This window comes from Haliotis rufescens, unplaced genomic scaffold (genome assembly GCF_023055435.1).
Source record: "Haliotis rufescens isolate VD_foot unplaced genomic scaffold, xgHalRufe1.0.p SCAF_11, whole genome shotgun sequence".
Lineage (NCBI taxonomy): Eukaryota > Metazoa > Mollusca > Gastropoda > Lepetellida > Haliotidae > Haliotis > Haliotis rufescens.
This window is the reverse complement of record NW_025963791.1, coordinates 15305082-15332013: the sequence shown is the minus strand read 5'-3', so window position 1 is coordinate 15332013 and position 26932 is coordinate 15305082. Positions and strand designations below refer to the sequence as shown.

The 26932-nt window shown below is 40.2% G+C and overlaps 2 protein-coding genes across 16 annotated transcripts in view; one reads left to right on the top strand and one right to left on the bottom strand.

The window, feature by feature from the left end:
- Positions 1–25544, bottom strand: part of LOC124150876 (guanine nucleotide-binding protein subunit alpha-12-like) — a 41922-nt gene extending 16378 nt beyond the window's left edge. For all 15 annotated transcript variants that reach the window (XM_048392289.1, XM_048392292.1, XM_048392301.1 and 12 more), the window contains exon 1: positions 24893–25544. In XM_048392289.1, coding sequence (XP_048248246.1) covers positions 24893–25375 — 483 coding nt within the window. In that variant the 5' untranslated portion in view covers positions 25376–25544. The remainder of the gene's footprint in view (positions 1–24892) is intronic.
- A 124-nt stretch (positions 25545–25668) lies between these two features.
- The window catches only part of LOC124150877 (probable cytosolic oligopeptidase A), a 53692-nt gene continuing 52428 nt past the window's right edge, over positions 25669–26932 (top strand). The window contains exon 1 of the mRNA XM_046523054.2: positions 25669–25779. Coding sequence (XP_046379010.1) covers positions 25679–25779 — 101 coding nt within the window. The 5' untranslated portion in view covers positions 25669–25678. The remainder of the gene's footprint in view (positions 25780–26932) is intronic.

Genomic DNA, 26932 nt, shown 5'->3' with positions numbered 1-26932 from the left:
ACTTCATTCACTTCTGCACATGGTGTTCATTACATGACCTGTTAATCCCTGATAGACACATCGTTTCTTGGACGTTAGTGACTGTGTGTAACTTAGAAGACAAAAGGCCTTTGACACAGTGAACTCAAAGTAGTGGAGATTTCCGGCTTGTTAAGCCTTGTTAATTGAACTGTGATGACAGATGAGTTAGGCAGAGATCTGGACAAGGGTGGAAACCAGACTTTTATGGTCAGTTAACTCCCTTGCCTCGGGAAGATGGTCAAATAACGGAAAGACAACATCCTAGTCATCAACCCGGTGATGAAAGTAAGATATCACTGCACAGGTGTATCAAACATAACTATCACAGACATAGTGTCTAGTCACCAAACTGCATCTATCATTCCTACTGTTGATACCTCTTTGGTGGTTCAAGGCACTGCAATTCGCTGTGTAGAGTTGTTTCCCTTAGATGCACCAGACACCTATAATTATGGGTTCAATCCATGTTTTCCCTGATTATGGTTTTAGGTTTAAAAGCACCATGCCTGTCATTGATGTTGCACTAATTTGGTGAACATGAAGGACACACACCCCTTCGCTCTTTCCTCCCACAAGAAGCCATGGTTTAACTGAAATACTGTTCAAAATAGTGTCAAACCAAATTCACTGCCTGCTAGTGTTGATGGCATAAAAGTGATAGTGCCAAGCAAATGGCAGCTATCTGAATGAATTCCTTGCATTCTTTAATTGGAGAGATGTATTCTCATTTATTCATATCAAAGCAATCCCTGGTCAGATGTTGGATTGGTATCAGAGAGATTCAGCACCACACACATCCAGGTCCCATCACTCACCAACACTGGACAATATTTACAAAACACAGATCAAAGTTAAAATAAACATTCTGTTCCAACATGGCCAAATGTCTGTTTATCAACCTCCTATTTTTTTTATAAGCCTGCAGAGAATTCTCCAAAAATGAGAATTTAGAGCTGATGGGGCTCTGTACAGCAGCCCAACTCTTCCCTTGTTGAGAGACATTAATTAGCTCCAACTTGCTCTCATCTGAATCGTCAGTACCGTAACTTCAATAACTAGCAATTTGTTGCTCACCCTTGCAAACCCCTGGATGCTGCTACATAGGGAAGGTAGGGCAGACCTCTCCTCCTATTCTCATCTAACTAGTAAAAAGGTACAGTATTTGCAGTATAAAGCTCCTTCTATTATACACTCACATCCAAGTTTCAAGACCAATCTGTGAGTAATCTTTACAACCCAAAAAAGTTTGTAATTTACATGACAGTTCATATTTTCTTGTCACATTACAGATATTTTTACAGAAAACGGAGAAGTGTAGAAGGGAGAATAACTGCCAAGTAACTATTATCAAATAGGTTTCGGTTTCCGTTCGAACTAAATCTGTTCCCTACTGCTCAATCTGGGAACAAATTTAACACATTTGTATGGTATTAATATGCACTTCCCTTTGCCAAATTACTAAGCAACTGAAGTGTTTATTGCAGCAAATACGGTAGGTCTATGTTGTTCTGTTTTCACATTTTGGGGGAAGGGGAGGAGGGGTAACAGAGGAAGATCGAAATGCTAGAGGAAATGTTTTTTCAGTTATTTATTAACTTGTCAACATATTTCTTCAAATAATCAGTGTGTTAACAGGTTTTCCATATGTACTTGATCATAAGGCTTGTGGAACAAACTATAACTATCTCTAAAGAAAACTTATCTGAATTGACAAAGTCAATGTTAAAAATAAAATGTTTCTCACAGAAGTGCTTATCTGAACATACAGGCTATTATTAGCATAGAAATCAACATATATTTTACTTGACCCATGCTGTGGATTAGAGGCTGAGGTTGTAGTCATTGACACAATGTGTTTCTATATTTCTTAAACTCTTTAGCAACTGTTGACTTGTTTGTTTGTTGTTTGACGCTGCACTCAACAATATTCTAGCTGTATGACAGCAGTCTGTAAATAATCAAGTCTGAACAAGACAATCCAGTGATTGACATTATGAGAATCTATCCACGCAAATGGGATGCAATGTCATGCATCAACCTAGTCGGCGAAGCCTGACCACCCGATCCCATTAGTTGCCTCTTACGACAAGCATAGTCGCCTTTTAAGGCAAGCATGGGTTGCTGAAGACCTCTTCTACCCCGAATCTTCACTGGTATCAACTGCTGATAATGATTGTAAATAAACATCTTTACAAAATAACATGCTAAAGAAGGCTTTTGTCAAAGTCAACTTGGACTTTCCTTTTCAAGTTCCTATAACCAATATGTCTAAAAAATGTCTTTGCCTCATGTCTTCTAATAATAACTGTTCAATTCCTATTAATATGATTAACAACAACACTGTCAAACTGACACCTGAATGAATGTCAGCATGTAGTTAGACAAATGTGTTACACAATACTCCAGACACAGCACAATACAATGTAACTCAATAGACTTCACACAATGTTACAGTGGCCAACAATGGTAACATTATCTCCACATCTCAACCACAGAATACTGAGTTGGTCACTCCTTAACCCAGTATGACACAGGCCTTTATCCTGGTAATCATATAACCTATATTACACAGGTCGTGGCCTATGAGTCTGTATGACATAGGCCGTATGCTATAATCATATAACCTATATCATACCGGCTGTGACCAATGTGACACAAAACCTGTCAGCTGAGACTTACCTCTTGACAAAGCCCCTTATGACGAGGCGATGATGATAATTTATATTAGTCATAATGTAACCTAAACAAGAGGTCAAGTGGGCACAACTTTAGATGTGTCTATTGTGTCAGGGTCAAATATCTTTTCAGGATGACTGTATTTGTTGGCAAATGACCTATTTGTTTCAATCACCATCATTTTATCAACTTTTTCACTCTCCTTTTTTTCATTTTTTTTCAGAACCAATCAGTTTTTGACGATTCGTTCGTTTGTTGTTTAACGCTGCACTCATCAATATTCCAGCCATATGACAGCTGTCTGTAAATAATCGAGTATGGACCAGACAATCCAGTGATTGACATCATGAACATCGATCCATGCAATTGGAATACGATGACATGCTCCAACCATGTCAGCGAGCCTGACCACCCGATCCCATTAGTTGCCTCTTACGGCAAGCATGGGTTGCTGAAGACCTATTCTACCCTGGATCTTCAAGGGTATAATCAAGTACTAGTGTCAGGAAATGAGGCAATGACACAACAGGCACCATGGTTTTATTCATCCCACAGGAACAGATATCTAACCAATTTGCTTCAAACAGTTTTTCTTACACAAGTTGGATGGATGAAGGGTGACAATACAGTAAAAATCTATGATCCTCCCAAACTCCCCCACCCTACCTGTAACTTCCCACCCTACCTGTAACTTCCCACCCTACCTGTAACTTCCCACCCTACCTGTAACTTCCCAAACTCAACCACCCTACCTGTAACTTCCCAAACTCAACCACCCTACCTGTAACTTCCCACCCTACCTGTAACTTCCCAAACTCAACCACCCTGCCTGTCACTTCCCAAACTCAACCACCCTACCTGTGACCTCCCAAACTCAACCACCCTACCTGTGACCTCCCAAACTCAACCACCCTACCTGTGACCTCCCAAACTCCCCCACCCTACCTGTAACTTCCCACCCTACCTGTAACTTCCCAAACTCCCCCACCCTACCTGTAACTTCCCAAACTCAACCACCCTACCTGTGACATCCCAAACTCATCCACCCAACCTGTGACCTCCCAAACTCATCCACCCCAAGCTCTGTCACCTACCCTCACAATATCAACCCAGATCACAGTGACTTAACACATGCTACATCCTTTGCAAATCTCTGTCCTACACATGTACATCCATCCATGCAGTTTGTACCCTGTACCACACTGTGACCTCTGGCCCCATGTATGTGACACGCCCACCCCAACACACATTACCCATTACCACTTCATCATCTACTTGTAGCCCCTGAGTTACACTTTGTGAAAAGTATAAATATTTCGGCAGTAAATCTTTAAAGTACCACCGATAAAATCTGTGGGAGCAACACAAATTTATTGTACTTATGTGACAGAGTTTCATATACCAAGTAACAAACTTGTAAACTGACATTCAGTTAGTTAATTTGCCCCCCTGCCCCCCTACCCCCCATCTTTTTCCCTATCCATGTGACCTGTCGCTTATAATTAATCATGCAATGCAAAAACCACCCCCACCCCCAACCCAACCCCCCATCCTCTTCCTATCTATGTGACCCATCACCCACATCCGCATCACACAGCCACACACCATGATTCCATGACATCCCCCTGACCTCTCCCCGAAACTCCTGCTGCACTGCACAGCTGTAGTACAAGGCTATCTCAACTCAGCATAATCAATGGCTTTCACCACATCCCACTGACATGAGTCACTGCCTGTTCCTGCTCACACAAAACTCAAGAGGAATTCCCTCCTCTACAATAAAACCTACAATAGCCTTTGTTATCTTCAACAGGTAGGCAGAGCCATGACCACAACCTGACGACTTAGTCAATATCACAGATATTCTTGTCTCTTTAACATTAACCGAAGTTAGTCAGCAAGTCTGTCACAACAACCCTGAAGCAAATATCCAATACAGACCCTGCAAGTCTATAATAGTTGGCAAGTCTAGATTACTGCAGTATCAGGAAATGAAGATGTTACTGGACTCCTTATAATTATATTCTTAAGATAAATGAACAACTGTTTTTTCGCTGAACTATTTTCATTTCAGATACAAGATGTAAGTCTATTAGCAAGCCATCAGTATTAGATTCATATCACATACAGTTTGGTTCTTCAGTAGACTGAGCATTAGGAAAGTAGAAGTGTCAGTACGTTGTAATGAAGTTTCAGTGAAGTTGACACAACTTATCCAGTTAGACTGTGTGTAAATTCAGTTTTACATTAGCATGATTAGGGGGCTGATAAAAACAGAGGAGTCTAAAAATAGCCAGTTTTCAATCTCCCACACAAAATGTGGGAGATATCTGTGTTATCACGCTGCAGTGTGAAAGAGCACCTGTGGATCAGCTGGGATCAAGATGTTGATCTGTTTCTATTCCACACCCACAATGAAGGATTAACTCCTTTGAATACAAAACTATTACCTCGCCATGTTATAGACAAAGACAGACAAAGACCTTTCTGTTAATCAAATCTTATGTAACTGATTGATAATCAGTGGGTCACCACTGAACCGGAACCAGTGAGTGAATGAGTGAGTGCATGGAGGACTGAGGGAATGAGAAAGTGAGTGAGAGTGAGAAAGTGAAAGAGGGAGAGCAAGAGAGTGAGAGAGCGAATGAGAGGGAGAGAGTGAAGGAGAGTGAGTGAGAGTGAGAGGGAGAGGAGATAGTGAGAGAGGTAGAGTGAAAGAAAATGAGAGGGAGAACATGAAGTAGTGAGTGAGAGAGAGAGGAGATACTGAGAGGTGGAGTGAGAGAGCGAATGAGAGGCAGATGGAGAGAGTGAAGGAAATTGAGTGAGAGGGAGAGGAGGAGATACTGAGAGAAGTAGAGTGAGAGGTGGAGTGAGAGAGAGAATCAGAGTGAGAAAGTGAAGGAGTCAGAGAGTGAGTTTGAAATGAACCATTAAATAGTATTCCAGTTATATTGTTGCATGTAGGCTTCAGGCGGGAGGAAAGCCTGAAGTGATGCAGGTCTCAGACGTTTACCACTTGAGTGAAACCCACAAACACAGGTATGGTGCTGACAAACCCAGAAACACAATCGGGGCAAACCAAGATTCGAACCAACAATCAAAGGTTTCTGGCGTGCTCAAGTAACGTAATCCTGCACAGTAAATTGTGGCGCCTTAGACGACTAGCTACCTCGACTCAAGGAAGTAAAAACATATTGAATATAAGAAAACTACCAATACCTAGTGTGAATGATGTGATTAAATAAAGGCTCCGAACGTTATCTTATAGTTCATAGTTTACCACCGAGACATTAATCATGCGAGGTGTAACAAACATATAACATTTCCAGTTACAACAAGAATAACCTGGAATAACTAGTGAGTATTGCCAGTACTTGGCAGTGTTGCAGGAAGTGTCCGGTTTAAGTCCAGTGTCAATGATTACTCTATAGTCTTGAGTTGAACAATTCTATTAACATTATTTATAATCATGGTAATGAGGTCATGATGAGTGAGTGAGTGAGTGAATTGGGTTTAATGCCGCTTTTAACAGTATTCCAGTTATATCACGGCATATCAGCTTAATGTGGGAGGAAAGCCCAAAGTTATGCAGGTTTCAGAAGTTTACCACTTCAGTGAAACCCACGAGCACGGATATGGTGCTGACAAACCTAGAAACATAATTGGGGCGAACTGGGATTCAAACCCACAATCATAGGTTTCTGGCCTGCCCAAGAGATGCAACTCTGCACAGCGAATCGCGGCGCCTTAGACGACTGGGCCACCCGTGCCCCCAAGTTCATGATGATCAGAAAGAACAAAATGACATTACATAAGAACATCCTACAAATAGAATTTGTTCCAAATTGTTTTCCAGCTGAAATTCTCAAGGGAGTACGAGTTTAAATGTCACCCAGTGCTGTAAACTTGATAAACGCAACATCGATGGTTTCACTGGCAAGAAACAGAGTGATTAGAGCCAGTGCAAATGCCCAACACAAGATGTTTGTGGGCTTAGGTGAACAAGACTTTGTCATGCATGACCAACGGAGCCACGCCCGACAGTACATGTGGGTCAGAAGAACGTGTGTCAGATCGCCAAGAGATCTATAGGTACAGGGAACTCTCACATCACGACAGGTCAACACTGCAGGCCCTGAGTAGTCAACACTACCATCCAGTCACATTCCCTCAAACCCTAGATGATCATCAGCTACCTCACATTGTCTTATGCATGCCACTTCTACAATCTGACAACACATATATATCAGGATCTAAGGGACATTCTGTTCAGGCCAACACAAACCATGGTTTGTTTGCTCATGCATAACCAGCCCTCCAAACAACGAAACACACAAATTTGTATTGACAATGTACTTGGCTAAAAAATTTCTTTTAACTGATAGAATGACACATTTTCTATACATGTAATATAATATGAAATAACCGTTGGTTGGTTTGTTGTTTAACACCACACTCAGCAATATTCCAGCTAAATGAAGGCGGTCTGTACATTATCGAGTCTGGACAAGACAATCCAGTGATTAATATCATGTGCATCGATCGACGCAATTGGTATTGATGACATGTATCAACCAAGTCAGCGAGCCTGACCACCCAATCCCGTTAGTCACTGAGTTATCGGCTTATAGTCTTTATAAATTTCTCAATATTAGAAAAGTAAATTAATTTAACCCAGTAACCTACACGGATCTGACATATAAACTTTGGTTTGGGTGAGTTGCCAACTTGGGTTTTTAACGTTGCTTTGGATAACTATTATTCAAGTTATATCAAGGCGTATCAGCTAAATGTGGGAGGAAAGCCTGAAGAAATGCAGGTCTTAGACATTTACCACTTTGGTGAAACCCACAAGCATGAGTATGGTGCTGACAAAACTAGAAACAGAATCCTAACGCACCAGGATTCGAACCCATAATCATAAGGTTCAGGCATGCATAGCATTCATAGACGACTGGGCCACCTGTGTTCCCCTTTGGTATGAGCAATGCATATTAATGAACATAAGCACCCATTCAAACTAATCTAATCATTCTAATCTGTAAGTACATATACATACTGCCAACTGTCGGAGTAGAATAAGGACCCAGAGGTTCTATCCCCCCACTCAGTAAACAGATATCAGGTAGCACAATAGACTGTGGCTATCATGTGGGATTAAGCTTTACTGGACCCAGCACATTTCTTGAGCTGAACATGAGCCTGGTCAAGTGACTGACTTGTCACCTGTGGCACACCATGATATATATGCCAGCTTATAACAACAACTGGCAACTTACTGAAATACAGAAAGTACGAGACCTGTCATGGATGACAGCACACACTGACGTTTGACTACCTGCAGAGCAAGTACACCATCTCGCCTTGAATCTCAATCATGTTCATTCAAACTCACTATGTCGCATTTAGTATTATAATTGTACGTTATACAAATAGTCAACTGTACCACACATTGTAAGAATATATTCTTTCATTGTCTAATCCCACAATTAGAAAATATAATCTAATCTGACATTAAATAGTAAACACCTTCAACATGTTCAAGGGGGACTCATAAGACACACGTTATGAAAGTCCTTGTGAGTTAGATTAAAGTCATCAAAAACTTTTGCTAACTGAAACTTTATGAAGCCATTTACAGATACAATTGTTCTCTCATGACCCATACTACTCAAAAGAAGGTAAAGAACGCCTGATTCTTTGATATTACTACAGATAATCTGTCATGGCATGAAGAAGAGGTGTTCTTTAACTTCTTTTGAGTAGTATATGGTATAAATCATGATATATCAACCCAAAGGTAAACAATAACCAAAATATGTACACTTATGGCACTAATCACAGCATCAGGACCATGACAGGGACTGGGAATCAAGCTGGTGAGGTGAGGTGAAATAGGGTTTAATGTCGCATCCAAGATTATTGCACTTACATAGCGACAAGCATGCACGTGTTTGTGTGTATGTGTGCGTCTGGTTGCTAGTACTAGTCCGGTCTGATGCCGATTTATAGTGCTATAGCCAACTGAGATACCATGCCGCAGCTTAACATGAATACCCCACTCAGACACAGTGTACAGACTCTGAGCCGACCAGTCCTTGTTTTAGCCCCTTTATGCCGAGCACCAGGCAGGGTAACAACAAGTACCATCTTTATACGTCTGTTGGTATGACTCAGCTGGGGATCAAACCCAGACGTTCTGCTCTCCGGGCGGACGCTCAATCACTAGACCACGGAGGCGGTCTTCAAGCTGATGAGTGATGTGCTAGTGCATATTCAATTTGTAGAAATCAATGAATGAATAAAGACTGCAGTAATCATGCCAATTGTAACTAAAACATATCTCAATTAATATTTTATTAGCATTTTAGATGTTCTTGTCTGTTGTCTAACACTGCTCTCAAAAACACATCAGCTATATGACAGTGGCCTGTGGATAATCAAGTCAAGACATGATAATCAACTGATTAATATTGTGAGCAATGATCCACGCCATTGGGATACAATGACACACAGTCATCAATTAGTCCTTGCGAAAAACAGCTCCCAACCTAACCCCCCATCCCCTTCCTATCCATGTGACCCATCACACACATCCGCATCACACAGAGACACACACCATGATGCCATGACATCCTCTGACCTCTCCCCAAACTCCTGCTGCACTGAACAGCTGTAGTACAAAGGCTATTGTTGAACACAACTAAATACAGAATTGTCCCTCTATTGGCTGTATACTACCAGCACCATGTACATGGATGCATTAAAGTCCCATTTAAAACCAGGAACTGCCTGTTCTGTTCAAGGTTCAATCAAATACAATGTACATGATGTAAAAGGATGTGAGAAGCATTTGAATAACTTTGGAACACATCCAGCAGAGTCAATGTTACACTTCCTGCTACATTGTCGTAGAGAAGTATGTGGGTTAATTCTACATAAAATTATTTATTTATGTTCTATGTCAAAAGATCTAATAAACATCAGAGCCCTGCGGTTCCTCCTTGGTTTACTGTGTGAGATTGTGATGGACGATCTCTGTAATCTCCCGTTGAATGTAAACAGGGTGATGATATTGCTGACCTATCATTTACTAGGGATTTATCTAGTATTCTGAACTAAGTGCCCATGGCAGGCAAATTGGGAAGAAATCATTTTTATTTTTAAAATTGGGATTTGTTCGGTTTTATTTTCCTTTATTGGGGAGGAATTTCAACTTTACATTCAGTGTAATAATGTAAAACTAAGCATTAATGCCTCTTCCACTTTATTGTCCCTATTGCCAGTAATATACAGATTACCTCTAACCTCTACTCATAACTGTCAACATGAATTGTGAAATTTTTAATTCCAATTTAGGAATTTTTACTGACATTTGCTGCAGACCTGGAGACTAATATCATCAGCCTCTGTATACACATCCCATAATTTCAATGTCTTGGGACTAAAACCAATAGGCACTGAACATCCAAGGATCATAATGAGAGCAAGTATGGGATTCAAGGGAACTAGCAGCAGATCCTGATGCACCTAAAGCAACACAGGGATAACAGAATCATTCTTCCAGTTCTCACCCAAGGAAAACCACATGGGAAAACTCTCCAAAATAAGATTTAAGGGGTCAAATGGGGGTGTGCCTAATAATTTAGGATTATACTCCCTGTAAAGTGTTAAAAGTATTGCAAAGTGGTCCTAGCAAGAATCTACACTTCCTGAAGCATCTAAGTTTCCTCCCTCTCATCACATTTATTTGACACTGACAAAGCTCAATTACTTCAGTGTATGCACAGCAGATTTACTGACACATTTGAGAAGCAAACCGTCTTTGTTATTCCTAACACTGGTCATGTTGTGCCATAGATAGGGCTCAAAACCAGCCACCAACCATATCGTATATTCGGGATAATGCTTATTTACCTGCCCTTAGAGCAAAGGCAGTTGCTGGTCAATGGAACGCTGACGTATCTCAGCTTGGTGCACTCTGGCATCAAGGCACTTTAACTTGGCCTTTAGATAATGAATGGTTTATCTTCTACATGGATTTGGTGTTAGCTGGATACTTCACTCATGGATTTTGTGTGATTTATCTTGGCCTCGGAGTATCCACAAACTGTTCGACCCAGCCTCTTTGCTAGGCACAGGGTTTCAGGGTTTAACAAACACACTGGTCCACTAGACTGATCCGGTAATCATAACTCAACGAGGTTCTGGCAACGTTGGAGTGGTAAATAATACAAGTCATAAATAATTCATAGGTCCCTACTTTAACATGTTTATTGCATAAATTGCTGAAATATTTGCAAACTAAACATGAGTGAGTGAGTGAGTGAGTTGGGTTTAACACCAGTTTGAACAGTATCGCCACAGCATATCAGCTTGATGTGGGACGCAGTGAGTGAGTGAGTTGGGTTTAACGCCAGTTTGAACAGTATCGCCACGGCATGTCAGCTTGATGTGGGACGCAGTGAGTGAGTGAGTGAGTTGGGTTTAACGCCAGTTTGAACAGTATCGCCACGGCATGTTAGCTTGATGTGGGACGCAGTGAGTGAGTGATTTGGGTTTAACGCCAGTTTGAACAGTATCGCCATGGCAAGTCAGCTTGATGTGGGACGCAGTGAGTGAGTGAGTTGGGTTTAACGCCAGTTTGAACAGTATTCCAGTTAACCACCGCGTTTCAGCTTAATGTGGAAGGAAAGCTTGAAGTGATGCAGTTAAACCCATAAGCATGAGTATGGTCCTGACAAACCTAGAAACATAATCAAGGCAAACTGGGATTTGAATCCATCTATTTGAAAGCATGCCAAAGGGATGCAACTCCACATAGCAAATTGCTGCGCCAGAGACGACTGGGCCACCTGTACCCAACTAAACATGAAAAGATAAAATAAGTAAACATTTAAAAACTAATAATTTGTACTCTCTAGTTGACTTGCAATTTTTTGAAGACTAGTGAATTTTTCTTTGGCACCGGTCCAGATGGCTTCCTGAGAAAAAATTTAATTGAGGGGCCCTGGAGCTGTCTATATTTCATGACAATGATTGGAACGAGGCTGGCAAACATGCATGGACGGCTAGACCTGCATGTGGCATATATGCATATTTCCTGAATCTTGCAACAAGTGGAATTTTGCAATTCTTAAATTTTGAATGCCAAGAAAATGACAACAGCTCCTAGAAACAGATGCTTCCCATGGCTGGCAACAGCCCCGATATTGTGTGGCTGAGCACAGTTGATGGGTGCCAGGCCTGTGCAGTAGGCAGCAATCTGTCTTGTACACTATTTCTGAATGCAATTACCACAAATAAACACACCTAGTAACAGACGTGGCTGAAACTTATCAGTTTCTTTGCATTCTCCTTTCCTTGAATAAACTGACTGAAAGAGTTAAATTTATTTTATCTGTGGTATACTTAATCGGAAACTCGCTTTTCTAATTCGAGCACTTTCATGTAATTCATACTCCCTTTTAAAAATAATCCAATTTCTCTTCTCTCCACTTGAAATTATCATTTCTAAAAGGTAAGGACACCTCAACAATACTGACAATTACATACCTGGGTAACGAGTCAGGTGAGTTAACGAGACCCTACAACCTGGCATGCAAGATGGAGTAAGACAGGAAGCCAAAGCACCACACAAGGATCCTATCTCTCAACAGTGCTCACAAGGTCAACACTGACAGGATTCTAACAGATGAGCTGGTGATTTTAAGAATGTCTAGTGAGTTTGGCAAACAGGGTATCTGAGTCAATATAGGATGTGGTCGGAGTCAGCCTCCTCCCTTCCACCATTAAGTTCGTATCTCACAGCCCAACCATTCCCTGATAAAGATACATGCTAAGATACATCTATCATAAACCATCAACTTTGATCCTGTGGCAAAATGGCTGCTGGGTTGGTCTTGTCAGTTTACTGAGAGTGAGAGTATTACTTTGCCAGTGGGTCTACTCCACTCCAGTGAATGTAAAACAGGCCCTACGGTGCAAGAACAAGTAGTATACAAGAAAATACTACAGTTTTAGGACAATTACATAAGTAGTTTTAGATGTAGTGTATATGTACGGAAATATTCTGCTTGTGGCAATTATAAGTGTTTTTATGGGACTAGGGCACCAGGTAAGAGTGTGGAATGTCAACTATGTTATAACATTCAGCAGCAGATGTTGACAGAACCATCTGAATGAACCTTAAAGGATGGTCAATTTAGGTTTTAAGATAAAGGGAGTCTGTTTTTCATTTTCAGTTATATCATAGCATGTCAGCTTATTTATATGTTGGATGCATGGTCCTATATGTTTATCACTTTGATGACACACACAAGGGTATTTAGCCAACAAACATGGGATGAAAAACAAGGAAAGCAATCCGGGGTGATAAAGATTCAAACTTGGAATAAAAGGATCCTGGCACACGTAAGGGATGTAACTCTGAAAGATAATTGTGGTGTGTTCGACATGTTAGACAATTTTGTGATCTCCTACCATGCCTACAGAATACAAAATACAATAATAGATGACAAATAATCAGCTAGAGACTTGTTGCAGAAGCAATTGTTCTATTTTTTGTGGCTACTACAGAAAACCTGTGAAGATCAAGGTTAGAATAGAACCTCAGCAACCCATGCTTGTCCTCAGAGGCGACAATCACTTTTTTAAGAAGCAATTAACAGGATCGGTTGGTCAGACTTGCTGACTTGGTTGATGCATGTCATTGTATCCCAATTGCGTAGATTGATGCTCATGATGCCAATCACTGCATTGTCTGGTCCAGACTCGATTATTTTCAGACCGCAGACATATAGCTGGAATATTGCTGAATGCAGTGCTACATAAAACAAAAACAGAAAACAGGAAACATCCCCCTGATCCCCACAAGGAACCTAATGCTTGCAGAAGGTAGGGTTTGCCCTGAGGACGGGCTTATAATAGAAATACTAACAGCGCTGAGATAATTTGGTAGAACACGTCCCCCACACAGCCCGGACTTCCACCAAGAATGCAATGTTGTCTAAATGACACTCCAAATGAAGTGCTTACCAGTTAAACACTTTTGCCTTTCAGATGTGCAATGAGGCTAATGTGATAATAACTGAAACCGAAAACAGAAAATACCTCAAATAATTGTGCTCCTTTAAATAACTCCCCATGTGTGGATACCTAGGCCAAACCTGTTGTAGGAGGTGGGGAGGCTGTTGTAGGGGGTGGGGAGGCTGTTGAAGGAAGTGGGGAGGCTGTTGAAGGAAGTGGGGAGGCTGTTGAAGGAAGTGGGGAGGCTGTTGAAGGAGGTGGGAGGCTGTTGAAGGAAGTGGGGAGGCTGTTGAAGGAAGTGGGGAGGCTGTTGTAGGAGGTGGGAGGCTGTTGTAGGAGGTGGGAGGCTGTTGTAGGAGGTGGGGAGGCTGTTGAAGGAAGTGGGGAGGCTGTTGAAGGAAGTGGGGAGGCTGTTGAAGGAGGTGGGGAGGCTGTTGAAGGAAGTGGGGAGGCTGTTGAAGGAGGTGGGGAGGCTGTTGAAGGAGGTGGGAAGGCTGTTGTAGGGGGTGGGAAGGCTGTTGAAGGAGGTGGGAGGCTGTTGAAGGAGGTGGGGAGGCTGTTGTAGGGGGTGGGAGGCTGTTGTAGGAGGTGGGAAGGCTGTTGTAGGAGGTGGGGAGGCTGTTGAAGGAGGTGGGAGGCTGTTGAAGGAAGTGGGAAGGCTGTTGTAGGAGGTGGGAGGCTGCTGTAGGAGGTGGGAGGCTGTTGTTGGAGGTGGGGAGGCTGTTGAAGGAAGTGGGAAGGCAGGTAATGAGGAGCAGTGCAGGGGAATGCTGCAAAATACTGATGCTTAAAATGGCTGCATATAGCATTCAACAATACCATCAGCATGTCTGCTATCCTGAAAAGCATATCGTACAAATCTGAAATTTGATGTATCCTGATCCCTCTCCATCGCTAGGCCACCCAATGAGATACAAGCTGCCTAATAGAAAACACAACCTATTACCATCAACCAAAAGAACTTCAAGGCTTTCTATCTGTATGAAGTTCTAATTACAAGGACTGAAGGTTTTGCCATTCACAAATATTAATACCAGTGTGAAAGTGTGGATACAATATGCAGAGTTTGAAATTAAGGCAGGTCTGCAGGATGCTTGATGTTTGTGCCTTATAATGATAATATTTTAATCTAGGGTACCCCTTAATATAAATTATTATGAATAGGGTTATGACAAGAAACATGCTAAATTTCGAACACAGACGTGTGATTGCCAAGGATGTGCCACAAGAACTAGTCCAGGGACCCATTCCACAAACCAACTGTAGCACTACAACTACCGTATCCTAAGTCTATGTTAAAAGTATGGGAGTCAAGATCATCTAAGTGCTACGATTGTTTTGTGGAACAGTGCCCAAGCACACAGAATACAAGTCACTGAACAAGTTTCAATGCCAGGGAAAAAACATTCTATTTTTTAAAACAAAATAATAACATCTTGACTTTCTGTAAATTTCAGGACACTGCCATCTTAAACATGATTTTCCACAAGTTTGTTGTTGTTTGTTGTTTAACGCCGCACTCAGCAATATTCCAGCTATATGACGGTGGTCTGTATAAAGTCAAGTCTGGGCCAGACAATCAAGTGATTGACATCATGAGTATCGATCCACGCAATTGGGAAACGATGACATGCATCAACCAAGTCAGCGAGTCTGACCACCCGATCCAGTTAGTCGCCTCTTACAACAAGCATAGTCGCCTTTTACAGCAAGCATGGGTTGCTGAAGACCTATTCTACCCAGGATTCTTCACAGGTCTGCTGACTGCACAGGCATCTGTTACCACTGTACTGTCTACAAGATGTTTGGTAATAGAATCCGACTAGCTATGCATGTTTTCCAAAAAGTGGGTCAATCACATGCCTGTAGGAAGGCAGCTGAACAAGCAGCTTGAATACTGTGTGTACCTTCTGAACCAGCAGGATGTGCAGGGAGAAGGGATGGCCTAACGAGGTCACTAGCTCACTGACTGCAGGGAGACTCTGCTGGCTACCTCAGACAACAGGCGAAATGCTTACTTCCTCAACAGGGGTACTAGCTGCAATGGTTTTTTAAGTTGAGTAATGATGATATGGCTCAGAAACCACCTCCATAACCTGATGTGTACATCAGTTATAATGACTGGTGCACACACATCTGTGAGTGTGAAGCTGTTAAGACTATTGCTGGCGTCAAGACATAATTTGTTGCCGTTTGTTGCTTAACGCCGCACTCAGCAATATTCGAGCTATATGACAGCAGTCTGAAAATAATCGAATCTGGACCAGACAATTCAGTGATTAATATCATGAGCATCGATCCACGCAATTGGGATCGATGACATGCATCAAACCATGTCAGCAAGCCTGACCACCCGATCCTGTTAGTCGCCCCTCATAAGCATAGTCGCCTCATGAAGCAAGCATGGGCGGTTTACCTGTTCTACATCGGATCTTCACAGGTTTCAAGACATGAAGAATTGAGTCTGGACCAGACAATTCAGTGATTAATATCATGAGCGTTGATCCTCGCACTTAGGAACCAAGTCAGCGAGCCTGACCATCCGATCCCATTAGTCGCCTTTTACGACAAACATAGTCTCCTTTTATGGCAAGCATGAGTTGCTGAAGACCTATTCTACCCCGGATGAAAACATTTATGTGGTAAATTATCCTAGTTTCACTCCACACATTTATTTGATAAGACAATGTCGCAGTTTGACATAACTAACAAGTCAACAGCTACAGCTCAACTGGATTTGAAGACAGTGGAGCATAGTCCTTCCTTTATACACATTAAATGGGACTTACTCCTTGATTTAACTTTGCATTAAACAGATAAAATCTGTTGAAAAAGAAATGGTTCCTTATTTCAGAAGGCAAATAGAAATGCAGAGCTTGAGATAAGTTGCATATTTGCAGAAAATATGCATTAAATAAACGAAGTACACAGACAAATCAAAATCCCAGCATATCAAATACTCAACAAAAACTGTAAAAATGCTATTGAAATAAAACTAATGCAGATATTACAACTATCAGATGAAACAGTTGCGTATATTACAACTGGTAGATAAAATGAATATCTATGATGACAGCCGACCGCGAAATTCACTTACCGACAGTTTCATTTGGGAAAGCTTGTGCAACAAACAAACTTGAATACTGATAGATACCAATTGAAAAGCACATTGTGTCTAGTCAATGTATCTTAAACAGTCGCTGATTGGTGTCTCTAAAATAGAGCCTTTCTTTCGAAGCTATTCTTTTGAAAGAGAGCACTAGCAGATGCAGACGGGTATACTACTATTCATTTAGTTTTAAATGATTTACAAAACAGGATTTCAAGTTAAAATACCCACAAGGCAAGAAACAGGTGGGTAAAAAATATTTATAATACCCTCCAAACATTGTGGATAACCAATCAATCAAAATCAAACCCCTGGGTAAACTACCTAAATAATCAAAAGCTTAGCTGGAGATCCGGTAATGTAACTAGCATGAAATTAATATTTCAAGCCATGTTTGATTCATTCAAGCAGAGGACTACAGATCAGTTCTTGTTTTTGAAGTTTATGCTGTACGTTCCTGTGACTTCAGCCCCTGAATCTCTACAGGGATATCAAGTTTTGAGTGTACAGCAAACATTGCATGAAATGAATAAGTTAATGCACATTTCGTAATCCCTAAGGTATTATGTTTCATAAGCTGTGACACCTAAAGAAAAGTTTACCATGTGCAAGTACTTAACAATGCAACAACTATCCAATATATACTGAATAAAAAAGGTCTGGGATATTGGGGACATTTCTATGAAACTATGTGCTCAGTCTTCACAACAAAACAAACATCCCCCAAGCCTTTTTGGTTAGTATATATATACACATGAGTCGACAACTACAGCCACTAGTTAAGAAGCCACAATCTGAAACACCTCAAAGTCTTTTGAGCTGAGCTGACCAATCTCTATACATTACACTTAAATCTATTAAAAATTATAAGACAGGTATGTTTTAGTAGTCTCAAAAGTTTTCGGCACAAAAGGGTTGTGTGTTTGTTGTTTCACGCTGCGCTAAGCAATGAGGCTAGCCTGTAAACAAATTAATCTGGGCCAGACAATCCAGTGATGGACATCATGATCAATGATACAGGACATCAGGGTACAATTACATGCTATCACATAGGGCCTGACCACACAATGCTTTACCTTGTTTTACGTCACCTCTTCCGACCAGCACAGGTTGCTGGAGGTCAATTCCTACCCTGAATCCCCACGGGTGCACACAGGAGTGAGTAAAATATCCATTATCTATATCTTTCAAGTGCACAGCCATGATCTGGTGTGAATAATACTAAAAGCAGAGTTAAACCCATCACACAATGAAACACTTTCAATATCCAAAATTAAATCATACTGACAAATAAAATATTTTAGTCTTAGCTGCAACTTACTGATGTATGAGTGAGTATGGTTTTACGCCGCTTTTAGCAATATTCCAGCAATATCAAGGTAGGGGTCCCAGAAATGTGCTTCACACATTGTACCCATGTCGGGTATCGAACCCGGGTCTTCGGCGTGACGAGTGAACACTTTAACCACTAGGCTACCCGACCGCCCCTCCTTATAAATGAATTAAGTGATCTCATTCTCAAGCCCAACCAGATCACTCTGACATGAAGGCAGTGCTAAACACGAATATCTTCCTTGATCTGATTGACAGCATATATGCTTTTAGTCTTTCAAATATTAGCCATGCAGTTGCATGTCACAGATGCAGATTAAACATAATGCAAATCTCCCATTGGTCTCCCATTGGTCTCCATTCCCCAGGCTGACAAGGCCAACATTGCACTGCGCTATAACTGATTACATTCGACCTCATGATCTGCCTACCATGTGGTTAATGCCATCATTTGATAGCTGGGACAAAAACGACTCATCAAGGATATAAATCAAAGTCTCTGTTTTCAAATAGCACAGACTTTGTAGACTTCATTTGCACTGAAGATATATGTCAACACTGCAGTCTTCGTTTACATGGTTGTCACGGATCTGTGCTCCTGAGACCAGGGTGTTGATATAAGTAAATACATTAATATTAGACAAAGTGGCAAAAGTTCACAGTTTTATCATTACCAGCTACATATAAGTAAAGACTGACAAAACGTTTGGGGTCATTAAGCAAATAGCAAAGAATATATTTTAGCAAGTGTATATCTTGTATCGATACAGAATTTTTTTTTGATGTACATCCCTAAAATAGACTGTGGCTGTACATGCAGTGTGTGAAATAACACATGCAGTGTGTGAAATAACACATGCAGTGTGTGAAATAACACATGCAGTGTGTGAAATAACACATGCAGTGTGTGAAATAAGATCCAATAAGAGTGCGGCAGGTGACCCATAAGTGTTGCCTTCCCATCTTCAAAGTAACCTGCCCGCATTCAGAAATTATAACTATTGAAAAATCAGGAAAAATAAGAAACGAATCGCGTCTTGATTCAGATAAAATAATGCTAACAATAAATTGAGAATCTACGAGGGGTTAGAATAAAACTGTATACGCAACTTGGCTTAAAATTATCTGCCAGATAGTCAGGCAGGTAGGCGAAAATTTCATGCAGCCCGACAGAAAAGTTACCTGCCACAGGCAGGCGGGCAGGCACTGTGTACATGTAGAATTTAGGTGTGTTGAACCAGGTCAGCTGTAAAGATATGTCAAGGGTGACAGCTTGTAGGTGAGGAAATTATTACCACAGATGACAATATAACATGACTGACTGGTAATGTTTGTTGGCATAATACCACTGATACAGTCTATATTGAATGTGAACCACATCAAAGCACAACAATGTGTAAAGTGAGTGAGTGAGTGAGTTAGGTTTAACGCCGCTTTTAACAGTATTCCTGTTATATCGCGGCGTGTCAGCTTAATGTGGGAGGAAAGCCCGAAGTGATGCAGGTCTCAGACATTTACCACTTCGGTGAAACAAACGAGCACGGGTATCGTGCTTACAAACCTAGAAACATAATCGGGGCGAACCGGGATTCAAACCCACAATCATAGGTTTCTGGCGTGTCCAAGGGATGCAACGCTGCACAGCGAATCGCAGCGCCTTAGACGACTGGACCACCCGTGCCCCCCAATGTGTAAAGCAACATGTTATCAGTCATACACTGACAACTTATGGATTACTAGTAACTACAGTTGACAGAATGATTGAAGAAACTAACAATTGGTTGCCTTTCTAAATGTGCACTTTCGTATGATGTCGCCTTTTCTGAGTAGCTTTCACAGAAATCTTACTGAAATTGAGGGAAAGCAATGTCCCTTTGTAAAAACTCAAAGAGTCCACTAATTTTAGTTTGTTATAACTGTAGTTCATTATAAGCATATATACAGCATGTGACTGGGACTAAAAAATAAGTTTGTTATATCCGATAGTTAATATAAACATAGTTTACTGTAAATGGTACTAAAAGTGTTGGGAGAGTATACAACATCTATTGTATTTGCTGTGTTATTTAGCACCCTGCCAGCGTTAGAAATTGTCCTGTAGTCCTTGCAACACTCCCCAATGGTTAAGGTATCATAAGGACAAGTAAAAATTGCCATTTTCAAGGGTTTTACTATATGTTATCATTATAGTGAGGACTAAGCCTAAGGACTACTGAACTAAAAATGTTAGTTTCTACTGCTGCCTGCTCCAATAAGTACCCCTGACCAATTTCTAAACCAAATCAGTAAGTAATCTTCATAACTGCTCCCTACAAAAACTGAAAATGTACATAAGTTCATATTTTTCTGTGCATATTACAGCGCGGAAGGGGAATATTATTGCATTGAAACTATTATCAAAATGTTTTCGTTTCATTGTTTCAACTAAATTTGTTCGCTACTGCTCAATTTACGCTGTGTGTGTTTACGAACTTAAATATGCGCTTCTCTTTGTCACTTTTCTGGGAGTGCTTATTACAGCTAATACAGTATCATGTTAATTGTCTCCATATATTCTAAACATTATCAACCACATTTCATAAGCATAACTAGTGGTTTTCAATTTAAAGATTCTGCGTACATCTAGTTGGTGGGCTTAGGCTGTAGAAGGCCAATGAATCTGGATTCATAGAGACTGATCAGGTTTCACCTAAAGAGATCATAAAAATACTTGTGCACTACTCATGCTACTTGAATTCTTTGTTTCATCTGCCATAATTTGTATTGGGCAGTAGCAAGTCAACGTGATGAACAGGATGAAGCAAGAAGTCCAACCATTTGATATTCAGGAGGAGGAAGGGCTGGGATGTTATTGAAAAAATACATTGTGCCAGAATATGCTTGAAAAGATTAACTATATCTCAAAAAAGCTAGAAAAAATAGTTGCAATGGCCTTGAAGCTGTAACAGAAAAAACATGAAGTCCCCATACAAAACCCTCTGCCCCACACCTCAGAATATCAAATGGTCGTTAGTGATCATTAGGTGATTGTCTGCTTCAGAGAAAAGACAGATCATGATTGTTGACATGATTCCCAATACTAGACATTACACATAGTCCATCATCAGTATGACCATGATTACAGAGTAGTCAGGTATGACATGTTTTCCAGCCATCTTCATCTCTATATCATCAGCCAACGTCTGTGACTGTTCCACACAGGTTGACACTGATAAAGTGTGGGGCTGCTGATTAGATAAGGTTGTCCTAGAAACACTTCAGTGTCAATAACAAAATATCTGCCTAGCTAGAGCTGTAGGATTGCCGAGGCACAGAATTGAGAAGTAGAGATTCCAATTGAGTTGAACACTTATCATTGTTAAAATCTTCGCATGAAAGTCAAGGGTCCTTGTCATGCCCTCATACTAAACAGGCGAAAAGAAACAGATTTAGGTGTCCTAGATTCAAGTACTATAGGGGCAAACCTCAGGGACCCAAGAGCCCCCATAATTAAAACACTTCTTATGCACCCATACATGAGCAAAACAGGAACCAAATTAAATCATTGTACATGTGTTGACGAGTCACTTCAAACATAAAACAATGGCCATTTGGTTTATTTCTCCATCTGGAAGATATTGATGCAGGGATGAAAATGGATATTTCCTTTTCACCTGATACTTCTTTTCAAGGAGCATGGTCTATAGTTTGGGGGGGGGGGGGGGGGGGAGAGTTATGAGAGGTTCAGATTTTAAGTTCGCGGAAGATTCTCACCCCTGTTGATGGGCTTATGTACCTATTTGTTCAGAAAAGGAAGTACATGGGCTTTTTCATGGGTCAATGACCCGCTGCTGGCACTATGAAATGCTGACAAATGGAAGGTAAATAGCCTCACATCACTTCGTAATAACTTCATAGCAACTCTGAGAGGACTCCTACAGCAGCCATGGCTGTACATCACCTCATGCATATCAACAACACGGACATCAAGCTACTGGACACGCATATCAATGGCTGCCACTGCAGCAAATTATCCACATCGTTAGATTATTGGAACAAGCTCAGCTTGATACAACAGATACATGAATTCCATGTGTGACATTAATAAATGCTTCACATACCATTCAGATCTACTTAGTTATCTACCCCAACAATGTTCAGAGTAGATAATAGAGTTGGTATCATAAACATTATAAACACTGTTACAGTGATAAGGCCAGTGTGACAACATGTGCTTATTCAAAGTACTTAAATCTTAAACTATAGGCTTCTATTTGACCAGATATTACACGTTTCAACATCTGCACATACTCTTTAATTCTACTTCAGGGACATATTCATGCAATTAAGGCATGCATAATTTTAGCGGACACAGATAGGTCCTATGCACATACAAATCAAAAACATGATAAACCGACACAAAAAATATCCACTGCGGGTCCTACTGGATGTTAGAATGATGGAAACTATTTAAACTAAAAACATGTACATTTTCAATTCAAACAAGGAAACAGTTTCTTTAAGATGCATAACGCATCACAACAATACATATTTTGTTTCCTGCTGGTACAGTGAGTGGTTACACTGGGTCCGCCACTCAGAGTGGGCCACTAACATGTATTACCGAGTCATAAGAACTGGCAAATATATCAGGCTTTCACCAAATGTCCATGCAGATGAGATGACAAATGCCAATTCCAACAAATTCTGGAGTATTTAGAACACGTATAATGTATGTTGCACACCCTGACCAATACTGAAACAAGGTTATCTTACTTCTACACAACTACATAATCATGATGAAATCATGATGAATTATAAAAAAAGGACTCTTCAAGCGCTAACTATGCTTACATATCACTTGCAAAGGTAAAAAATGGAAATACTTAAAGGAGGTTAAAATACAACATTTCAGCCAAATCGACACATATTCAAGCCACTGCTGAAGCAGCTTAACGTGTGGACAGAATTTATTGATCAATTTCAGGAGCCAAGACATTTTAAACAAACCTAATTGCTCATGTATTCAGTGTCAGCAAATTTGCGTGAAAGGTCTACCTACATTTTCAACAAATTAGTTTCAAGGCAAATGTACACATTACTAATGTCACCACACACAAGCAGGTTTCTATAGCTGCATCAGCTGATCACAGCGAAAATAACATCTAATGAGGATTTGTATACATTGTTAGTGTACTTAGTGTTGTCTTAACATTACAAATGGTTTGACACAAGCACAAGAATGTTTCTATTAATGGATTCTTCAGGTCAAAGAGTTTTATGTTAATCACATTTTTTAATGAATGATTTGTTTGTTTGGTTGGTTTTTTTTGTTTATTGTTTAATGCTGTACCCAGTAATATTCCAGCTATAGGCGGCTGGTTGTAAATATTTGAGTCTGGACCAGACAATCCAGAGATTGACATCATGAACATCAATCCACACAATTGGGATACGATGACATGCATCAACCAAGTCAGTGAGCCTGGCCACCAGATCCAGCTAGTTAACTCTTTCAACAAGCATAGTCGCCTCTTTCAGCAAGCATGGGTAGCTGAAGACCTATTCATCCCCGGATCTTTCAATGTATGAAAAATAGTTGGCATGGTTTGACCACATACTGAACAAGCTGTACACAATAAGTCCACACCTTTTGTACTGCAGCGATTCAAGGTTCCCAATATTCTATTATACACAAAAAACATCCATGACCACTAGTAACTCACAGTAAGCATGGTAAGTAAAAGAACTAATGACCCTGCCAGTTGGTACACACTTCATGCATATTATTTTCACTCAGTAGAAACAGTCTGAAGTTGAAAGAAATAAAACAAAACAATATAATGGCACTGTTTATGCAAGCATGATGTCAACTGTTATGAAATTGTCAATAATAAAAGAATAACTGTTCTCTCAATACCGCCAAACCCCATGCTGTACCTGTAATTAGTCCATTGGAAGAGATTACTCGCACAACATCTTCCAACCTATTAATCAATTACTAAGAAAGGATTTCCTTTGGCATTTGACACTGTTTGTTGTTATTCATTCCTAAACATATACATACACATTTTCTGCACTCCATCTGGGGAGACATTTTCAATTTTTACGCATTTATGATGCAGGTTTTTGAATCTGTTCAGTTCCTGGTTCTGACAAACCAAGAAATCAGGGTGAATGTCGGATTCAAACTCTTGATTATTAGATTCTGGAATGCATCTGTACCACAAGTGTAATTTATGTCAGACAAAAACAAATGAGTAGTTAAACATATTTAATACTTTACTCTGGACTAGTAAATGGACTAGTGGAAAGAAAGCAGTGGTTGATAGCATGAGCAACAATCCAAGATGTTGGGGTACAATCACCCACTATCAGCCAATTCACTGTCACGACAGCCACCTCATCCTCATTTTAGCTGTTTTGTCACCTAAGATATTACCCATCTGACCCATAATCCCTCAAATGACTGAAATCTCCATACTATACTGATCTACACAAAGATTATACCATAGCTGCCCTTGTGACCTGTAGATATCCATGTCTGGACCAAGCAAACCAGTGGATGATAGCATGAACATCAAGCCGTTATGGTTTGATGACCCCCAGCTATATTCACACTTTCCCATCCTCAATTCTGTTGTCACATCCATAGTTTGGTATTAATCCATACTTCTATGCATTTGAAAAGGATTTAGAATTTCAAACCTTAAAAAAAATCCATAAACTTTAATTAATACTTACAAGTTGAAATTCTCTCCGTCTGTCGAACGCCCCTTTTATCCCGCTGTCTTGCCATAATATTCTCATTGGTTCCACATACTGGAGAAATGTTCTCTCTTCTAATTTTTTAACTCCATCATAACTGAAAACAAAATTTGCATGTTTAACACTTTCCTCATTTCCAAAAGGAATGCCTAGTTTGTCTCTGGCATCGATCAAAACACGCATGCCCTTTACAATGTTGTTGTATATCACAGTCTGGTATTCCCGGAGCGCTTCGTCGTCGAAATCCATCCCGTGGATAATCCTCATCTGCTTTAGGAAAGTACTCTTTCCACTCTCTCCGGCACCGAGTAACAAAAGCCTCACTGTTCTCCTGAATGTCAACCGATCCTTCATTAATTTTTTGTCGATCTCATGACTTCGTATTCGTTGTGATTTCTCGTGGTCACTCATACAACATGACATGACCAACTCCGCCATTTTGGTGTTCACCCCACCCATGACGTCACATGTCAAAACTTCCGGTTATTTTGAAGCCACTGCTGCAAGAAATATGAAAAGTATTGCCTTTAAAAGTCCTTATAAATATTCAAAACGTAAGCGACAAGACTTTTATGAATTGATGTTAACCAGCAAAGCGCATCTGCGTAAATTTGAAGATATGTAATAAAAGGTATATACGGACACTACTGCAGTTATTCCCCTTGTCTATATTCCATAGAGCACCGCTGTCGTGCAGTTTGTAAGTCGGATAAAACACGCACCTGTCTGCTTCCAAGGGCAGATAACTCTTATGTACTCAAGATGGCGACCTCCATGGTTCGAGGTCGTGCATGGAAGCTTCGCATGCCATGCCGTTTAATTAAAACACACGTTAAATATGCGAGTGGGCAATATTATGTAACGTGAGTGTTATAGTAAATGCACTACTTAATAAAAATGTCTCTTTTCAGTTAAATCATTTAGGGAGATTTCAATACACGGATTATCATACATAAAACGGTAGATTGAGCTGCAGATCTTGGTTTATTACGAAAACGTTTTCGTGTTGCAAAAAAATAAATGATTGTCGTTGGTTTTCATGCATACAAAACAGGGAGTGAGTGGTTTTCTCTTTTCTACAAAAAGTGTTATTGTTTTAATCTCATCTTTTGAATGAGTTATTTCTATCAGAGTCCAGGAACATATTTTATGGTCTCTGCTTCTAGTTCTACATTAATACATTATCCGTAAAGTTCTATGTTAACAGTTATGTTAGGTTGAATAAATAATTTTCATATGTTTGCTCAGACCCAAAGTTCCAAAACAGTTTTCACGCAATAACTGTTTCCTTTCTCATGAGTCAGAAAACGGGTCAGAATGCGTCCTCAGGATGCCAAGTTTGTGAGAGGCAACTGATGAGGATTAGACTGTTACAAAGTGTGACCTGGCCTGTTCATGTGTCATGGTACCCTGTGCAGTGAGCTGACAGCTTATTCTACCCTTCACAGGCCTGAGTTTGTATACAACTGTGTAAATCAATATTTACTTAATCATTAAAGTAACTACAACAAAATCAATGATTATATATACACTATCTTATCCTGCCTGCCACATGACAACATTATGTATTCATGCAAGCAAGTCAAAACTTTTTCAACTAGATATTCTGATGCTGGAAAATAAGTAGACATTATAATTATACAGTTAAGATAAACACAAACATTAAAGAGGCGTTACAGAACTGGGGTAAATTTCCAGTCATAGTTGTAATGAAAACAACACTTCATTTAATGAATCAGAGTTTATCAAGTGTATGCAACTAACAATCAAACATTGCTCAATATTATCGTGAGACAATTATCCCATTATCACACAGTACACTAATTAGTGTCTAGATCTTCATTGGATATATTCACCAGACCATTGAGTCTAGTTTCTTTCAGATAATATTCAATCGTGCAGACATATCACATATGTCATATCATGGTCATGTTTACATGCATATCATGACCATGACAATGGTCAGGTCTGTGTTTTAATTGAGATCTTGAAACATTTATTCAAGTAGGGATTGTT